Source organism: Bos javanicus, chromosome 8 (assembly GCF_032452875.1).
Source record: "Bos javanicus breed banteng chromosome 8, ARS-OSU_banteng_1.0, whole genome shotgun sequence".
Taxonomy (NCBI): domain Eukaryota; kingdom Metazoa; phylum Chordata; class Mammalia; order Artiodactyla; family Bovidae; genus Bos; species Bos javanicus.
The window spans coordinates 10,934,232-10,953,930 of NC_083875.1; the positions used below are offsets into that span (position 1 = coordinate 10,934,232).

General features: G+C 48.5%; 1 protein-coding gene across 5 annotated transcripts in view; it reads left to right on the forward strand.

The window, feature by feature from the left end:
• Nucleotides 1-19,699, forward strand: part of ZNF395 (zinc finger protein 395) — a 67,622-nt gene that overhangs the window by 44,435 nt on the left and 3,488 nt on the right. For all 5 annotated transcript variants that reach the window (XM_061425049.1, XM_061425046.1, XM_061425047.1 and 2 more), the window contains 8 exons: nucleotides 4,186-4,432; nucleotides 6,348-6,580; nucleotides 9,841-9,950; nucleotides 14,906-15,141; nucleotides 15,771-15,871; nucleotides 16,550-16,832; nucleotides 18,394-18,486; nucleotides 19,461-19,564. In XM_061425049.1, coding sequence (XP_061281033.1) covers nucleotides 4,199-4,432; nucleotides 6,348-6,580; nucleotides 9,841-9,950; nucleotides 14,906-15,141; nucleotides 15,771-15,871; nucleotides 16,550-16,832; nucleotides 18,394-18,486; nucleotides 19,461-19,564 — 1,394 coding nt within the window. In that variant the 5' untranslated portion in view covers nucleotides 4,186-4,198. The remainder of the gene's footprint in view (nucleotides 1-4,185; nucleotides 4,433-6,347; nucleotides 6,581-9,840; nucleotides 9,951-14,905; nucleotides 15,142-15,770; nucleotides 15,872-16,549; nucleotides 16,833-18,393; nucleotides 18,487-19,460; nucleotides 19,565-19,699) is intronic.

The window sequence follows — 19,699 nt, forward strand, 5'->3', positions numbered from 1 at the left end:
GATTTCTCTTTATGGTACCAGAACTCTGTGGCAAGTTAGGGACTGACTGGCTTATATGGAACATCTGTAGCTCTGAAGAAAGAAACTAATAGGGAAGTGAATAGAAAGTAGAGATCAGGGAAGGAAGATTTGAAGGGGGCAGTGGTTATATTGATAGAAACATACTGGGAGAGAGTTGGGACCCTCGATCTAAGGTATAAAGTGACAAGCAGTCCTGGAAAGCCCCTGGCAAATTCCATATTAACCTGGCACCTCTGCCTGTCTGCATGGCAGACCTTTGTACGTGTGTGCATGCTAAGTCAGTTCAGCCATATCTGACCCTTGGACTGTAGCCCGCCAGGCTCCTCTGTCCATGGGATTCTGCAGGCAATATTTCTCCGGAATGGGTTGCCACGCCCTCCTTCAGGGGATCTTCCCGACCTTAGGGATCAGACACGCTTCTCTTACTCTCCGGTATTGGCAGACGGATTCTTTACCACTAGCGCCTCCTGGGAAGCCTGGCACACCTGTGTAGGTGCTTGAGTTCATTTCTGAATTCCTGAAGGAATTCAGGAATTGAGGGATGGTGTTATCTCCCAAGCCGTGTTCCTGATTCAGTGCTGGTCAACACACTTGGCCATCCCACCCAGCCTACATTTAATCTAGAGTCATATTTTTTCACTTCCATGCTGTCAGTCCCCAGTGTAAATTTGGCTAAAATTTTCCTTAACTTTTGGGATTGATTCCGTATCTCTCTGCACCCTCACGAGGGCAATATGTGTATAAAGTTCTTCCCAAACCACTAAATGATTAACAATGACCTGGACTGTTAAACAAGATCAGAGGAAAGCACTGACCTTTATTTTGTAGGTAGGAAGCTAAGGTGCAAGTGGAAAAGGGATTTTCAAGGAAAGGAAAAAGCACAGGAGATGGATGCAGAAACTTGCAGGATTGGGAGCTGGGTTTTATTTGGTTTTGCTTTATTTTTTTCCTATCGAGGTTCACTGACTTAGGGGAAAAAATACCATGTAGGTCAGAAGCAACTTGAGTGTTTTCTTTTGAGACATCTCCTACCTACTGGACTGATGGCAGTATCATGCCCTTTGACACCAACGAGGCAAGAGTTCAGTCCCTTGGGACTGCCTTTCATGGTTGTGTTGCCTTGGCAACCTAAGCTGGCAGTGGCTCAGTTTCCTCATCAGAAATAAAAGACCATATGTTTGTCTTAAGTTGTTCTGAGGATTAAATTAGATACAGTTTGTGAAAGCTCGTGCTATTGGGCATTTAATAAAGGCAGTTTCCCTTCCTTCTTTCTCTTCTGCTTTTAAAAATTAAGATTTGAGTGCACTATAAATAAAGCAAATCATAAAATGTATTTCAGGGTGGAATTCAGGCCAGTCAAAGGAGAAAGGCCAAAGAATGCATGTGGAAAGAAGCCGGAAGTGGGCATGTTCACCAGCTGTGCAAATCCAGCAGGCTTTGGAAGGTGCAGCTTCACAAACCAAATAAAAAGTGTTCTTTATGTTAAAAAAAAATAAAGACTTAGGGAAAAAAAAACATCATCAGAGACTGTGAGCCAAATATTTCAGGCTCCTTCTGAAGACTGGAAGCCCAGGAATTTTGGAAATACTACCCTTTCTTCATGTTCAGTGGTAGAAACCTCACACTTCCTGCTGTGGAAAGTGGGGGCGGCCACTGTGTTTTGTGTGTGTGTTTTTTTTTTTTTTTTTGTTGGTCAAGAGCAGGGTTATTTCTTTCTCTGGATGGTTGCTGCCATCTGACGTCTCTAAGTGGCACTGTGGCTTTGCTTATAGCTCAGCGACATTAAACAGCGGGTTATGGGTATCCCTGGTGGCTCAGTGACAAAAAACCTGCCTACCAATGCAGGAGACTTGGGTTCCATCCCTGGGCCAGGAAGATCCCCTGGAAAAGGGAATGCAGTATTCTTGCCTAGGAAATCCCATGGACAGAGGAGCCTGATAGAGTATTGTCTGTGGGATCACACAGATTTGGATGCAACTGAGTGACTAACTCTTTCTGTGTGTGTGTGTGTGTGTCTGTGTGTGGGCGCGTGCACGTGTGCGTGCACATGTGCGCCTGTGCACACGTGTGTGTGTGTGTGCATGCGTGCACACGTGTGCTCAGTCACTCCGTCATGTCCGACTCTGCAACCTATGGACTGTAACCTGCTAGGCTCCTTTGTCCATAGGATTCTGCAGGCGAGTATACTGGAGTGGGTTGCCATTCGCTTCTCCAGGGGATCTTCCCAATCCAGGGATCCAACCTGTGACTCTTGCATTGGTACCACTAGTGCCACCTGGCAGTGCTTAAAGTGAGAGTTAGAGGTTCTTGTTTCTGGCTTGATGCATGAAGATGACTGAGTGGACGCTTTTTTTTTGATAGTGGTGAAGAATTTACTCCTTATGTTTTTCTTCCTTTTGATGACATGCATAGTAAAGCTTTCCAATAGAGTGTTACTAAATATAAAGTCACTAGATACCTAGAGAGGAATTCTGGTAGGGTGGTCTGATTTTGACCTTTTTCTTACCTCTTCTTTGCTTTCTAGGGAATTCATGATAGAGATACCATACTCCCTGATTCTAGCCTGTGAAGCTCTGAGTAAAACATTTATAAAAATGTGCCAAACCCTTCTCCTCCATATTTGCAACTGTATTATTAGCAGACAGGCTGTGGAGCATGGGTGGGATTTCCCAAGAGCAACTGTGTTGACTGTTTTGATTCTCGGAGGCCCTAGAAGATTGACTTCCTCTTTTCTGGAATGGTATGGGCTCCTGAAGGTCAAGGGCTTCCCCCTCAACCACCCCTGTCCTGGGGCTTATATACTGCCAGGTGGTTAGAACCCACCTCTCAGGCAGTAGGATTTTGACCAAAGGAGCATCAGCAAGCATCTCGTCTTGTCACCTTTCTAGCCCTTCCGCCATAAAATGCAGAGGACAGGGCTCTGGTTTCTGGAGTATGATCCGTGGAGGGTGCGCTGACACCTCTGAGCAGGCAGAAATAATATATCGGTTTTTGGAGCAGCTCCTGCCCATCATGGGGTGACTGCAGAGGCCTGGAGTGGTCTTCCGAGGGTCCATGCAGGCCTATTGTCCTGCATTTCTATCAGCCCTGAACTCACAAGGGGGCAGTGTACAGGCAATTGGGAGGCAGTGAGAAAATCTGGGTTTGGAGTCAGGACACCAGATCCCATTTATCTGACACCAACAAGCTTTATCGCCACGAATAAGTCTCTTAAGCTCCCAGGGTTAGTTTCCTTAAGTGTAAAACAAGGAAAGTTACCATGGCTCATTTCTGTGGCTGTCTGCAGCTTTGAAGCCAGCTCAGTGTGGGATTCTGTGAGTATCTCACAGACACCCTCTTGTTCTAACTTAGTTGTTGTTCAGTTGCTAAGTCATGTCTGACTCTGTGACTCATGGGCTGTAGCCTGCCAGGCTCCTCTGTCCATGGGGATTCTCCAGGCAAGAATACTGGAGTGGGTTGCCATTTCCTTCTCCAGGAAATCTTTCCAGATCAGGGATCAAACCCGTGTCTCCTGCATTGGCAGATGGATTTTTTTACCACTGGCCACCCGGGGAGACCCCTGCTCTGACTTGACACTATCTTAATAGGATCCTGACCTGGAAAGTGACCCTTGATGTGTATGCTGAGGTGCTGCTAAGATGCTCGCTGTGGGCAGAGAAGTTTCGGTAACACAACCCAAGGGTACAGCCATTAGGCATAATGGCTTTGTTAAAGGGATTTGTTAAATTAGCAGTGATGCAGCAGCCTAAGAAAACATAGCTGTGTCTCCCAAAAGAGTTTTTGTAGAATAACATTTAATGATACAGTAAAGCCGACATAGGATAAGTGAAAATTCCCTGTTTACCAAGCCATGATCCTGTTTTTTGTAGAAATACAAGTATGTAAATGCTTGTGTAGAAGAAAGCCTGAAACTCTGTCCAGGAAACATGGGCGTTTCTCTGGGAAGTCTCTTCTTGAGTGATTTGTTTTTCTGCTTATCAGGATGTTCTCAATGTCCTACTCGAAACAGGTATTCAGCTTTTGTAGAAAGAAAACCATTGTAAAAATTACTTTAAAATGTCTCATCTTTTTTCATGGACACTCATGGGCTCCAGCTGTGTGTGGGGCATCTTCCTGCTTCCCCAGATACCGGATAAAGGACCTGTGTCTCCGTTATCTCCCCAGGAAAGGCAACAGCATGGCCAGCGTCCTGTCCCGGCGCCTCGGCAAGCGGTCCCTTCTGGGAGCCCGGGTGTTGGGACCACCTGGGGCTGCCCCACCCTCGGAGCCTCAGGCAGAGCTGCTGGAGGGGGTAGCTCCCCAGCCCTTTGTTGCCTCCAAGGATGCGTCCTGCCAGGAGCAGCCTAAGGAAGTCCTCAAGGCTCCGGGCACCTCAGGCCTCCAGCTGGTGGCCTTTCACCCCGGGCAGAAGGTAGGTTGATCCCCAAATAGACAAGTGTCCGCTGTCCCCATGCTGGGGTTCAGCAGCCCAGTGGTGTCCCAAATGACAGGCCAGAAACTCTCTGGGCACTGACTTGAGTGCAGACCTTTTCCCTGCAGCCATATGAGCCCCTTGGACAGCAGGCTTCCCAAGAGAATGAGCCATTGTTAGCAGATCCAGGGCTCCTTCATGACAGTTCTGGGCTCAAGCCTGCTCAGAACCTCAGTGCAGAGCATAGCCAGAGCTCAGTTTCTCTTAATCTGCCCCAGTTTACAACTTTACAAAAACAAGGGAAAGGAGCTCAGATTTATGAGAGAGAGAAAATTGCATCCCTCAGTCATGTATGGATTTGCAAGTTGGACCATAAAGAAGGCTGAGCGCCGAAGAATTGATGCCTTTGAATTGTGGTGCTGGAGAAGACTCTTGAGAGTCCCTTGGACAGTAAGGAGATTGAACCAGTCAATTCTAAAGGAATTCAACCCTTCATACTCATTGGAAGGACTGATGCTGAAGCTGAATTTCTAATACTTTGGCCATCTGATGTGAAGAGCCAACTCACTGGAAAAGACCCTGATGCTGGGAAAGACTGAGGGCAGGAGGAGAAGGGGACAACACAGGATAAGATGGCTGGATGGCATCACCGACTCAATGGACATGAGTTTGAGCAAACTCCAGGAGATGGTGAAGGATAGGGAAGTCCATGGGGTTGCCAAGAGTTGGACACAACTTAGTGGCTGAACAACAACAACGAAGATTGCACCACTGAATTACCTTGAGACGTTTCAAGACGAAGGTGTCTGTTTCGTTGGAATGCCATTTGGATTCTCTTTTCCAGTCTGCTCCTCTGTGTTATCACTAGACCCCTTTGGCCTCGTGTTATCACTAGATCCAGATGAGTGGGCTTCTCTTTCATTGCCTTCCCAAGAGCTAAATAATAATAGAGGCTCTGCCTTCTGCCTCTCTTTCAAGACCTGTGTGGTCCAGACCTCTTTTCCCACAAGGTGGGGAACCTGCCAACTGCTAGGCACCTCTGAAAGCAGTAAGTCTGCATTTTCATCACTATCATCTTGCTCCCAGGTAGACTCAGGATTTTCTGAAGGGAAAAATGCAGGGTGTGAGCAATTCAAGGCAATAGTTGGGAACCAGCAGATATGTAGAACTTTAGAGGCAAGTTAGGTTAAGAACTCAAGAGGATGGATACAGATTCCAAATTCATTTGATTTGAAAATTTAATCCATTTACATTTATTTTTTTAATGATTATTAATACTTCATTTTATTAATTTTTTATTTTTTGGAGTTTTTATTCTTTCTATTTTTTTTTAACTTTACAATGTTGTATTGGTTTTGCCATATATCAACATGAATCCGCCAAATCCATTTACATTTAAAGTAATTAGTGATAGGTAAGGACTTGGTATTGCTATCTTGTTAATTTTTTCCTGTTTTATAATTCCTTTTTTCCTTTCTTCTTCTCTTGTTGTCTTCCTTTGTGAGTTTTTTTTTTTTTTTTTCTGGTAGTCCTGTGCTTTGATTTCTTTATCTTTTGTGTGTCTACTAATTTCTTTGTGGTTACCATGAAGCTTACAGAAAACGTAAGTCTGTTTTAAGATGATAGCAACTTTAGTTGTATATAGACTCCAAGTTTAAAAAAAGAAGTCTCAGAAATTGATACTTTTGCTGTCTCCATCTAAAGAATTTATAAAGATTTGTTTCAGTGAGAACTGATCCACTTTGGCCGATCTGGATGTTCAGGTTGGAAGCAGGTACCCGGGAGCATCTGCATGAACTAATGATGAGTCAGAGAATGCAGTTTGTGGCAGATAGCTCCTGGGTCCCAGAACCTAGAGCACACGGAGTGAGAACTCCCAAGCGCTGACCACTGGTTGCTGTCTTTCTCTCTCCAGGTTTGTGTGTGGTACGGGGGTCAAGAGTCCACAGGACTGGTGGAGCGGCATAGTTGGGCAGAGGATAAGGTGACTGTCTGGCTGTTGGACCAGAAGTTACAGATCTGCTGCAAAGCGGAGGAGGTGTGGCTGGCCGAGCCACCGGGCCGCATCCCCCAGGTGCCACCTCCAGAGCAGGGAACCCAGGCGCCAGCCTACAGGCCTGTGTCCAGGAACATTGATGTCCCAAAGAGGTTTGTGTGGGAGAACCTTGGCTCTGAAAGATATGTGGGTGTTGACGGAGGGGCTTTGGGATGCCTTGGGTTGGGGAAGGAATGTAGAACTCCAGATGTTTGTCTACTGGTGAAGATACCAGTCGGATGAGATACAGTGAGAGGGTATCCTCTTGAAAAAAAACCTAGATTGGTATCTTTTCTTCCCCATAACTCTGTTATTGTTGTTTTAGTCGCACAGTCCTTGTCTGACTATTTTGCGATTCCATGGACTGTAGCCCACCAGGCTCCTCTGTCTGTGGGATTCTCTGGGCAAGAATACTGGAGTGGGTTGCCATTTCCCTTCAGATCTTCCCAACCCAGGGACTGAACCTGAGTCTCCTGCATTAGCAGGTAGATTCTTTACCGCTGAGCCACCAGGGAAGCCCTGGTAACTCTGTTAAGAGTGATATATATAACTTCATCTGGCTGAGGGGTATTTTTTTCCCTTTCCTGCTTAAACTAAAATTAGTTCTTAGTTTTTCATGATGAGAGAGGAAAAAAAGTGGCTCAGATCAGGAGGCAGCAAACATGTCCAGAATGGGCCAGATAGTAAACATTATGTAGGCTTTGTGGGACACAAGGTCTGTGTCACAGCTACTCTGCTTGGCTGTGATCTTGAGAAATCAGCTGCAGACAGAACTTAAACAGGCAGGCATGTTGGGCTCCAATTAAAACTTAACTTATGGACACTCAAATTTCAATTTCATGTAATTTCCATGTGTCATATGTCAAGAAATAATATCCTTCTTTTGATTTGTAAAACCACTTAAAAACTGTTGAGCCAGGGACTTCCCTGGTGGTTCAGTGGTTCAGAATCCACCTGACAATGCAAGGGACACAGGTTCGATGCCTGGTCTGGGAGGATGCCACAGCTAAGCCTGGGAGCTACAGCTACTGAGCCCGAGTGCCCTGGAGCCCTCGCTCTGTAAGCAGAGAAGTCACTACAGTGAGAAGCCTGCACCCGACAAACAAGAGAGTAGCCCCTAGCTTGCTGTAACTAGAGAAAGCCCACACTCAGCGAGGAAGATCCAGCAAGGCCAAAAACAAACAAATAAGTAAACTTTTAAAAAGTTATGCCATTCTTAACTTTCAAACCAGGCAAAAACAGACAGTAGACTCAGTCAGGAGATTACAGAGCCCCAGCTAGATATTTAAAACCATTGATTTTGAATGAAAAATGTATACTCTGCTTTAGAAGTTTTAAAAAATTATTATTATTATTTTTTTTGGTCCCACTGCACAGTATGTGGGATCTTAGTTCCCCAGTCAGGGATTGAACCTCTGCCCCCTGCCCTGGAAGCGTGGAGTCTTAACCACTGGACTATTAGGAAAGTCCCTGTTTTAGAACTTTATGACATGAATTTTTCCTCTGAGAATACAAACTGTACTGTGTTAGTTGCTGTCATGTCCGACTCTGTGACCCCTTGGACTGTAGCCCACCAGGCTCCTCTGTCCATGGGGATTCTCCAGGCCAGAACACTGGAGTGGGTAGCCATTCCCTTCTCCAGCAAATCTTTCCAATCCAGGGATTGAACCTGGGTCTCCTACACTGCAGACAGATTCTTTACCGTCTGAGCCACCAGGGAAGCTCTATGTTATATACTCTGTGCACATTGATCTTTTCAGATTAAAAAAGAAAATCTGCTAGTGAGATTCTTCTATGCTGTGCTATGCTTAGTCACTCAGTTGTGTCTGACTCTGCAACTCCGTGGACTGTAGCCCACCAAGCTCCTCTGTCCATGGGATTCTCCAGGCAGGATGACTGGAGTGGGTTGCCATGCCCTCCTCCAGGGGATCTTCCCAACCCAGGGATCGAACCCAGGTCTCCCGTATTACAGGTGGATTCTTTACCATCTGAGCTACCAGGGAAGCCCTTGAGTTCTGAAGTGGGTAGAGAATCCCTTCTCCAGGGGATCTTCCTGACCCAGGAATCAGACTGGGGTTTCCTGCATTGCAGGCGGATTCTTTACCAGCTGAGCTACTAGGGAAGCCCCGAGATTCTTCTGTACAGGATGTGTGAGCAGCTGAACTCCCCACCTCGCAATCTGTGTGTGTCTGTACATGTTACTATTATTGACGGTACGTTCTGTGTCTTGAGACCAGACCAGAGCAATAAATAACATTTGTGATTGTGAATTCAGTGGAACCCTGGCAAAGAATTTGTCTATAGAATAGATCTATAGAAATAAAAATACAGATAATTATTCAAAAAGGGGGCTGCTGACGTGTCTAATACATTACTAGTCTCGGTTTAGCTGCTTCATGTTGTATAATTTGGTGGATCTGAATTGTAACGAATAAATTGTATAATACAGTCCTTTGAAATAGAGGTGCCACCTGGAAATTTATTTCATACTGACTTTTCATACTTTAACATTACCTTGTTGATGGCTTTCATTTTATTTTCAAATAGTGTAACTTTATATGGATTAAGAAAATTATGTGTAAAATTTCATAGATCTCTGCTGGATAAAGCATTGAGGTTTGTGGGGAGATTTATTTTAGTATTTCTGAAGTTTTTTTGCTCATTGGCTTATGTGCCAGATTCTGTTGACATTCAGAAGCTATCATATTATCTCATCACTAATATTGAGGGGAGGGAAAGGGGGTTGGTGAGTGGAATTGTTCTCCCTTAAATGTAAACATAGAGATTTCCTGGTGGTCCAGTGGCTAAGACTTTGTTCCTAACTCAGGGGGCCTGAGTTTGATCCCTGGTCAGGGAACTAGATCCCAAATGCTACAGCTAAGATTGAAGATACTGTGTGCTGCCACTAAGACCCAGCACAGTCAAATACATTAAATAAGCAAATAAATATTAAAAAATTTAAATATAAAGCCAGAAAAGGAAGGTAATTATAGTGCTTTCAGATTCTAGCCAGGTGTCTTTTATACCCTTGCTTTATTTCATTGCTTGGGCATGTCTTCCTTTCCCTCAAATAAAATTCCTAGTTTTAAGCTGCAGAATGAGAGTTAGGAAATGAATTCCATGGAGAATGGAGCTGCCTCTGGGTGTCAGCAGTGCTTTCCCTGGGGTTGACTGGTATTATCAGTGGCACTCAGAACTGAGTACTTTTCATGAAGAATGAGGAGAAGTCCGAATGCTTTATTTAACTGTATTACTTGACCACACACGGACTGATCGGAGTAGGGGGCTAGAAGGGACATTCCAGGAATGTAAGATGCTCACATGACCTGCTGTGTCAGGAAGTAACCTCTGACTCTCACCTGTCTGAACCCAGGAAGTCGGATGCAGTGGAAATGGACGAGATGATGGCGGCCATGGTGCTCACGTCCCTGTCCTGCAGCCCCGTCGTGCAGAGTCCTCCCGGGGCCGAGGCCAACTTTTCTGGTGAGGAGCAGGGCCGAATGGGTTCTGGGTGCGGCTGAGGCTTCCATTCTTTCGGAGTTCGATGCTTCCATTCTTTCTCCTCAGTTTCCTCTGGGGAAAAGTTTCCTGGTGTGTTGTGAAGATGGTTGAGCGCGAGACTGAACCTCATGGCCACCCGAGTAAGTTCTTCCATGGGAGTAAGCGAGCAAGGCAGTCAGGCTGCACGAGGCCAGTAGAGGAACGTTTAGTGGTAAAGGTAGGAACGTACTAAATGATCCCCTCGTGGCCTCAGCTGATTCACGGCCCCCTTCCAGGTGCCTCATTCAGCCTCGTAAATTAGTGTGGAATAAACGATCTGAAGTCTGAAATAAATCTAATTGCTTAATGCAAACCAATAGAAAGACTTCATAACAAATTTATAAATTAAAAGAGAATGCTAGCACAACCCCCCAAATACATTATGAGTAATATGGGAGAAAGGTGGGTTGCTGGATATTAGTAGTTTGACAAGATTTGTGGTTAATCTGAACCTTTTTTTTGTTGTTGTTATCTGGCTGGCCTAACTTACTCCCAGGGAATAACTTTTTCGTTGGTGAGATCTAACTGAATCGTGAGCTTCTTAAAAGCTTATAGGAAAATAATGGAGTCAGTTTTGAACATACCAGGTGGAAAGTGGCCTTTACAAAGCATCCCTCATAAGTAATCTCCCTACTTAGAAAATAAATTTAAGGAAGTGATAAGATTTACTTATTTCACCCAAGGCCTGTCATCAATGGCTAGACTGCTAGAAGAAGCTATTGCAGTTTGACCGCACCAGTTGAGGGGCAGAGCATCACACACCCGTTCTGTGAACACCTGGGGCCCACACCAGCAACACAGGAGGAGAGGAGTCAGTTAAAAATTATTCATTTATTTGGTTGTGCTGAATTTTAGCTGTGGCATGGGAACTCTTAGTTCTGGCATGAGGAATCTAGTTCCCTGACCAGAAATTGAACCTCGGCCCCTTGCATTGGGAGCTCAGAGTCTTAGCCACTAGACCTCCAGGGAAGTCCCATAGAGTCAGTTTTAAGTTCTCAGGAAACTCCACAAGTTTAGGAGATTGAGGAGGTTGGTCAACAGGAAGAAGATCCAGGAAAATACCATAAAGGGAAAGAAAATCATTGACTGAAATTCCCCTCAGCTTGTATGTGTGTGTGTGTATGTGTGTGTGTATAATCCATTCATATATGTTCACACACACACCCCAATGCTAGCATATACTCATCTAACTGATAATATGCTGTGATATCTTAAGTTCCCTTTGATAAACATTTTTTTTTGTCTGTTAAAGGTGTTTTCCCATAACAACATATTTCTGGTCTTCTTTTGAAGTAAGTGGGAAGATAAGACCCCCTTGGCAGCTAATTATGTTGAGTAGTCTGGAAGGTGAGGTCTCTACAACAACCAAACCTTGCTCGCACCACCCGTTCCTCCTGGTGTCTGTGTTGTTAGGATGGCTCTGCTTGGGCCTGTGGAGAGCAGAAGGTGTGAACAAGGATTTCTTAGACGTTCAGGGTACATTGGCCAGGGAATACTTTGTTTTCCTGGTACAGAATCTCTGTTGACCCTGTCCTAGAAAATTGTATGATCTAAGGTGGAGTGATTTATGTTCCTCTTATAAGGTATATGGGGCTTCCATAGTGGCTCAGATGGTAAAGAATCTGCCTGCAGTGCAGGAGACCCAAGGTCGATCCCTGGGTCAAGAAATGGCAACCACTCCAGTATTCTTGCCTGGAGAATCCCATGGACAGAGGAGCCTGGTGGGCTACAGTCCATGGGGTTGCAAAGAGTCGGACATGACTGAGCGACTAAAACTTTGTTTCACTTATAAGATACAGGTTAATTCATGAGTTTCACTTTTTAGCTTTGTTTTGTATTTTTCCTTAGGTGCCAATTTGCCAGGGTTGGCCCTGAGCCACTTGAGTGGTTCCTCCGTGGAAGACTGCTGTGTTGTGGGGCAGGCCTCTTCCTTTTCCTGTTCTGATGCTAGATGTAGCATTCTTCCCCTTCGCCCAGCTCTCCCTGATGGGTTTCCTTAGTGGACTTATGAGAATCATTGGTGGCCCCTGATTTCTTTCCTGAAGGGCTACGCTATTTTTAGCCTCATGTGTAGATGTCATAAACTCTCAATTTCCAGGAAGTCATACCTTTGAGACTTGACAGTGATGCTTAGGGACGGCAGAGTTCATTTGGCCCACACTGTTTGGGCAGGCTTCTCCTAACATCTGAGACTTAAATAAGGAGAGTCTGCATTGGAAACATGGAATGCTGGGTGTCTAGGTTAGCCTGAAAGTGGTTTGGAATATGGAGTAGGAGGAGAGGAAAGCAGTGGGATGCTTATCCTGGCCTCAGGGGATGTGGTAGATGGTCTCAGAATCCAGGGTAAGGAGGCCTTGTGGACCACTGCCCATGTGGAGTTGGGGCTTGGGGACAAGGCCACCATACCTGAATGTGTCACAGGTTTTTCCCCTTTTCTTGCTATTTCTGTGTATCAAAATTTCAGGTTGTCCTCTAGTATAAATTGGGCTTCTCTAGTAGCTCATTGATAAAGAATTCACCTGCCAGTGCCCGCTAGCCAATGCAGGGGATGCAGGTTCAATACCTGGGTCAGAAAGATCTCCTAGAGTAGGAAATGGCAACACTCCAGTATTCGTGCCTGGAAAATCCCACAGACATAGAAGCCTGGTGGGCTGTAGTCCATGGGATCGAAAAAAGTCAGAAACAACTTAGAGACTGAACAACAACAACAAAATGGTGTAAATTAGCACATTATTGACCCAAGAATTTTTGCAGAACCTAATGCCAGTGACCACCGATTTGTTACGTCAGTGAATACTGAAACATCTCTGATCAATAATGTTTGGGTAACAAAAGACGTATTAATGGGTCTCTGGTCAATAAGCTGTCAGTACAGGTTTATGGCCTAGGCACGGAAGAGTCTGGGTTGGGCGTTGGGCTTAAAGCAACCCAAAGGGAGGCAGTTTAAAAACTGAAAATTTCACAGGTCTGACTGTGGTCTTCCTGTTCAGACGCGTTGCTGGGAGCAGGGCAGCGAGTTCAGGCCCTGTTGGGCAAGCAGGCCTCCTGTCATCTCGTGATGAGTCTGAACTGTTCGCGGAGCTTGTCTTTCCTGCTCTAAACGTGTTCCCTGTGGATAAAAGCAGGAGCCAGCTCTGGTAAAGTCTTCACCTCCCGACAGCTATGAGAGCTGGCTGAATGGTTTCTTTTCTCACGCAGGTTTTGATGTACTTACCTGGGTTTAAATTATCAAAAGGCATCTTTTAAGAAAGCCTGGTTAACAAGCCCTTCTCCTGGCCTCTGCATCCTACTCAACTCCCGGGAAAACTTCCCAAGTGGTACCCAGCCAGTTTGTCTGTGCGCGGGGGCGGGGTGGGGGCAGGAGAGGCTTTTCCTCTCCCCTCTCCCTGTTCTCCCCCTGCCTTTAAAGTGAGAGGTACATTTTGATTAGGTTATCTTTCCATTAATACAGGTGTCCCCTGCTATCTGAAAGTAGGGCATTTCTGTGAAAACTTTCAAAAACTGAAATGGTATAAGGCAAAGAAACCATTACCTTAGGACGCCTCTTGCTAATGGATGCACAAAGTACATTGTGATAAAGCACAGATACTCGCAGGTTCAGTTCAAAGCTCTGGGGGCTGGTGCTGAGATGCTGAGTGTGTTCCTAGGAAGGGGCTTGGTGGGGCCACTCTCACTGTTTGGGGCACCCTGCCTCTTTAACAGCTCGCTGCAGAACCAGCATTGAAAACTATTGTCACCTTTTTTCATAAAGTGAAAGTCCTCCTTAGATTTCTTTCAGTGAAAACAAGTCCTGATGTCAGGTTGTCACTCTGTATTCATGGGGGATTGGTTCTAGGACCCGTGCGGATACCCAGATCCATGGATACTCAAGTCCCTTGTGTAAAACAGCATTGTACTGGCATCTAAGCTATGAACATTCTCCTGCATATTGTCAATCATCTCTAGGTTACTTATAATACCTAACACAAGGCAGATGCTGTGTACAACGTTGTAAGTAGTTGGAAAGACAATGTAAATGCCTTTTAAATGTTGCTGTTTAAATGTTTCATTGCTGTGTGGCAAATTCAAGTGTTGCTGTGGGGATCTTTCTGGAATTCTTTTTCCTAAATATTTTCAGTGCGGAAACTGGGGATTTGGAGGGCAGACCGCAGGTCTTGCATATGAAGGAAAAGGTATAAATTGAACTTTTGAAAACTGGGGGACACCTGCGCACAAAATACAGCTACAGAGTGTGTCTGGCGGTCAGTGATGATCAGCACAGCTGTGGCAGGAAGGGTCCCTGATACAGAGCAGTCTGCCACCCACAGACAGTGCTGCAATGAAGGGACCCATTCCTCATTTTTACTGAAGCCCAGAAAGGGGAGGGGTTTGTTAGGGAAGGGGTACTTTGTCAGTTTTTTATTTTCCCCCTTGGAATACAGAGCCAGGCAAGCAGAACCCGGCATTAGATTCAGAAACCCAGCTTTTTTAAGAAAATAATTTTTATTTATGTACCTATTTTTGGCCATGCTGGGTCTTTGTTGCTGCTCAGGCTTTTCTCTAGTTGTGGCAGCTGGGGGCTACGCTCTAGCTGCAGTGAGCCAGCTTCTCCTGTTGCAGAGCACAGGCTCCAGGGTGCTCGGGCTTCAGTCATTACAGCTCCTAGGCTCTAGAGCACAGGCTCAGCAGTTGAGGCACACAGGCTTAGTTCTTCCTTGGCCTGTGGGATCTGCCCAGACCAGGCATCAAATCTGTGTCTCCTGCATTGGCAGGTGGATTCTTTACCACTGTGCCACCAGGGAAGCCCAGGAACCCAGAGTCTAAACTAGAGTGTCCTGCCCCCGACCTGGGCTGTCTGTGCAGAATCTGGCATGAGCAAAGGGACAGGCACCGAGCATCCTCTGTCTTCTCCCCTCCAGCCTCCCGCACGGCCTGCGATCCGTGGAAGGAGAGCGGCGACGTGTCGGACAGCGGCAGCAGCACCACCAGCGGGCACTGGAGTGGGAGCAGCGGCGTCTCCACCCCCTCGCCCCCCCACCCCCAGGCCAGCCCCAAGTACCTGGGGGATGCCTTCGGCTCTCCCCAGACTGATAATGGATTTGAGACCGACCCAGACGCTTTCCTGTTGGATGAACCAGCTCCCCGAAAAAGAAAGGTGAGTAGCTTGAGCTTTCAAGCTCAGCCACAGAGGGGCCAGGCCTGGTTTCCCGGGCCTTCTCGGGCCCCATCCTGTTTCAGTGATCCATTTTTTAAAAAATTAATTAATTAATTAGGCTGCACCAGATCGTGGTTGTGGCATGTGGGATCTAGTTCCCCCCAACCAGGGATCGAACCCCGGCCCCCCTGCATTGGGAGCCGAGTCCCAGGCCCTGGACCATCATTTCAGCTCTCTTTTGCTGCTTCTCTTTCCTCTTGATATTCCCAGAAGCCCGCCCCTCCTCTCCAATGCCGCATCGTTGGCCTTTGCACCTCTGCCCAACCCAGCTCCCCTGCAGAGACCTCCGTCAGGTCTTCCCCTGTCCCCTAGCCTATCTCCCCTCCCCCAGCCCATCTCCTCTCCTCCATCCCCCTCCCGCCAGCCCACCCCCATGCAGACCGATGCCGGCCCCCAGGACCAGCTCTCTGCCCCTGTTTGTCAGTCTTTCTGGTCTCTGGGAACCCGTTTAGCCTTCTCGAAGTCTCGATTGAGCCTTCTGCTGGGTCCTGTTGGATGTGACTGGAGCCCCACTGGGTGAGGCTGAGAGGGGGGACATGACCTCCTCATCCCTGTTCCTTTCCCTCCAGAACTCGGTGAAGGTGATGTACAAGTGCCTGTGGCCCAGCTGTGGCAAAGTCCTGCGCTCCATCGTGGGCATCAAACGACACGTGAAAGCCCTCCACCTGGGGTGGGTATGCACGCAGAGCTCCTCTGTCTAGGGCGTTCTTCAGCCCTCCTCCACCCGCTGATTCCCCGAGACCCACGCCCCCAAATGCTTCTGAGAAACTGGCTGGCTGAGGACCCCACCCATCCCTGATCCTGGGCCCCGTGGAACAGCCCCTTTGCTGGGGTCTTTGCTGGGAAGGAGGCCCTCCTCCGGTGGTGGGTGATGCTGTTGATGGGTATGTCTTCTCACCCCGGAAGGAAGATGGTTCAGTTCTGGGCACATAGAGGGTGGTTAGTTACTTAGAGCCTGTTGCTTCCCCTTGGGGAGCTGGGGCTCCCCTCGCACTGACAGCCGGAGCCGGGGCTGCAGAAGGCCAAGGGGACCGACTCATAGTCCTTCCCCTGCTGGAGAGAGTGACCGCGAGTGAGTGGGGTCCAGAGAGGACCCAGGGCAAAGTGTGAAGCAGATCTGGCCAGAGGAGAAGCCTTCGGTGCTAGGAAAAATAATTCCCCTTGACGTGCCAGGGTGCAACAATCCCTGGGAGCCCATGTCTGGACCTGGGCTCCCACCTGTCCTCTGGGCTTCTCCTGTGACCTGCTGGTGGCCCTGAGCAGGCACTCCCCCTCGTGCCTCGCTGTCCCCTGTGTTTGGACCAGGGCAGCTTGTCGCTGGTTGTCACCGCATCTCCCTCCCCTGCAGGGACACCGTGGACTCCGACCAGTTCAAGCGGGAGGAGGATTTCTACTACACAGAGGTGCAGATGAAGGGGGAAGCTGCTGCGGCTGGCGTCCCCACCGCCGACTCGGCTCCGACCCCCAGCGTGACCAGCCCGCCCCTCACCATCCTGCCCCCACCGCCTCCTCCCAAAGCCCAGTCCTCAGGCCCGGATCACCCTGGCCTGGAGTCTTACCTGCCCTCTGGTGCTCTCAGCAAGTCAGCTCCTGGCTCCTTCTGGCACATTCAGGCCGACCATGCATACCAGGTATGGGGACCCCCTGGGACCTCAGCCTAGGGGCCATGAGGGATTCCGTGCCTGTCACTGGTCAGCCTGATCACAGGCCACTGACCACACTGATTGGAGGCTGAGTCCTCAGCTGAATTACCTATCTCTTGCTTCTATAAGGAAAATGACTTCACACTCAATAAACACAGGAATTCCAGAGTTGTACCTTGATGACTGTAATGAGTGGTTACTGAATCTGGCTGAATCCAGTGGTTAAGAAATCTGGCTGAATCCCTAAGTAACCAGGTTGATAGATTTGGATAGGGGAATTGGTCCATTGTTGGTTATAAGAGGGGATAGACTAGTGTAGTAGGGTTTCCGAGAGCAAATCCCCAATTCTCAGAACTGTACTACATTAAATAATCTGGCCCTCAGTTTTTTGAATACATACTGTGTGTCAAGCTGCAGGATAAGCTTTGCAGATAGAGTAAGATATATAATTCTTGAGCTTGTGAAGTGTACAGTTTAGCTGGAGAGAGAAATGAATATGTAACTACGATTAATTATAATAAGTAGTTAAAATATCTTACTGGAGGCACAAGCAATTGTTGTGGGTACAGGAAGGACCAGGCTTCCCTGGTGGCTCAGTGGTAAAGAATCCACCTGCCAATGCAGGCGATTCGGGTTCGATCCCTGGGTTGGGAAGATCCTCTGGAGAAGGAGGTGGCAACTGGCTCCAGTATTCTTACCTGGGAAATCCCATGGACAGAGGAGGCAGGGTACAGTTCACAAGTCGGACATAAGTTAGTGACTAAGCAACAATAGCTGTAAAGACCAAGGTATTATGCCCGTTGGGTTGGGAAAGCAGTCATGGAGCGGGTGGCATTTAGGGTGGTTTTTACTGCATGTAGTAGGTGCCGAAGACTCTGTTTGCCATGTGCAAGTTTTTCTTAAAATCCTTTGATGCCTACTGCCTGTTTTTTTCCGACTGTAGGCTTATTTGCAAGTTAGTAATTAAGAAGCAGTGCTTTCCGTCGGAAAGCCTTTAGAGAGCAAGCCAGCTCTCCTTCTCATTAGAATGAGTGGTCATGAGTGGTCACTCAGCTATTTCAACTCAGGTGGCCCTTCAGGCCGCCAGCTGTCCCTGTGACATGAGACCTGGAAAGGGCGGTTGGTGATTTTAGAAACAAACCTTGACCTGGAGAGTCGCTGCTTCCATGCGGTTGCCCCAGGGGTGGCAGGCACTTAGCACAGTGCCTGTGCCCCAACTCACAAGGCTGAATTTCTGGGGGAGCTGCCCCGAGCATGTTCTTCGTAGGTGATGCCGCCAAGAAGTTAATCTGTGGAGATGATTAAGTCATGAGGCTGGCACGTAAACCAGCTCCAAGAGGGGAGCTCCAAAAAAAGCCTGGAGCCCGAGACAAAGACGACTCCAGAGAGCCAGTGCTCTGCTATTTCTCTCAGGAGGAGCATTTTGGGGTGTCCCAGGACTTTTTAGTGTGAGGTTGCTGTTGCTGCAGACCATGAGGTCACTGGAGTGGGAAGAGGGCCCTGAGAGCTTCCTGAGCTGGGCCCTGGCCAACGCACTCTGTCTCCACAGGCTCTGCCGCCTTTCCAGATCCCGGTCTCCCCACACATCTACACCAGCATCAGCTGGGCTGCTGCCCCCTCCAGCACCTCCTCCCTGTCCCCGGTGAGTGCGCCAGCGCTCCAGGCCCCTCAGCCCTTCCAGGGGCCCTGGAACCAGCTGAGGGCTCAGCCACACACACCCCGTGCTGGAGGCCTTTCCCCCGAGCTCAGTGCCTCCTGCACCCCAGCTTCTTGAAGGTCTTCATACCCTTGCCCACCGCCCCCCTCCCCCCCCGCCCCACCACCACCGAGAGTCATAGGTGCCAATAGAATGTGGGAGGGGCGTGCTGGCGAGGAGCACCAAGATGAAGTTTATTGCCAAGATCGTGAGGCCAGGTGGGATCAGCGCTCTGTTTAGTTCTGAGCCCCTGGGGGTGCTTGGTAAGGTTTTGATGCCAAGAGGAGGAGGGAGAGGACATGGGGAAGCTGGAGGGGCAGAGGGAGGGTGAGAAAGGAGAGAGGGGCGCGTGGGGGGCTGTGCAGGTGGATCAGAGCTCCCCGGGCCACCGCAGACCAGCGCCTTAGGTTGCTTGCCCCCAAACTGAAATAAATTGTAAGTTATTTTGAATCCCCATGGACAGAAGAGCCTGGCGGTCTACAGTCCATGGTGTTGCGAAGAGTTGGATACGACTGAGAGACCCTTAGGGTGTTGCAGTCTGAAATGCCTCCTGCAGGAAGGCATCACCGCACACTGTAAAACCCACATACCCAAAGGTGCCGCTGAGGCTGTGCTGTCCCTCTTTCTGCCCCAGTATGGTAGCTTCTTCTAAATCTGCAGGTGGCAGCCCACGAGGGGGCCAGGCCAAGTGGCTCTCCTGCTTGGAGCCCCTTCCCCTAGCTGCAGTGTGCCTTTCAAGGCTGGCTCCTGCCTCTCCACCTCCACTCCCTCCTCGATCCCTGCTCACCTGTCCCTGAAATCTCCTTCTAGAGAGGGCCTCCTGGCACAAGGTGGGGTGGGGGTAGCTGGCTGTCCCCCGGGATGGTCCTTTTGCCTTGCACTTCTGCCCTCGTGCTCACAGCCCCTCTCCTTGTGCCCAGGTCCGGAGCCGGTCGCTAAGCTTCAGCGAGCCCCAGCAGCCGCCCCCTGCCATGAAGTCTCACCTGATCGTCACGTCTCCACCTCGGGCCCAGAGCACCACCAGGTGAGCCTGTCCTCTCCCGAGATCTCCTTGGGGGCTCCTGTCCCCACCCGCCCCTCGTCCCTAGGGTTGGTCCCAGGGAGCCAGTGGGGGACGTCTCAGATGCGAGGGAGGCGGTCGGTCTTCCGGCCCTGGTGG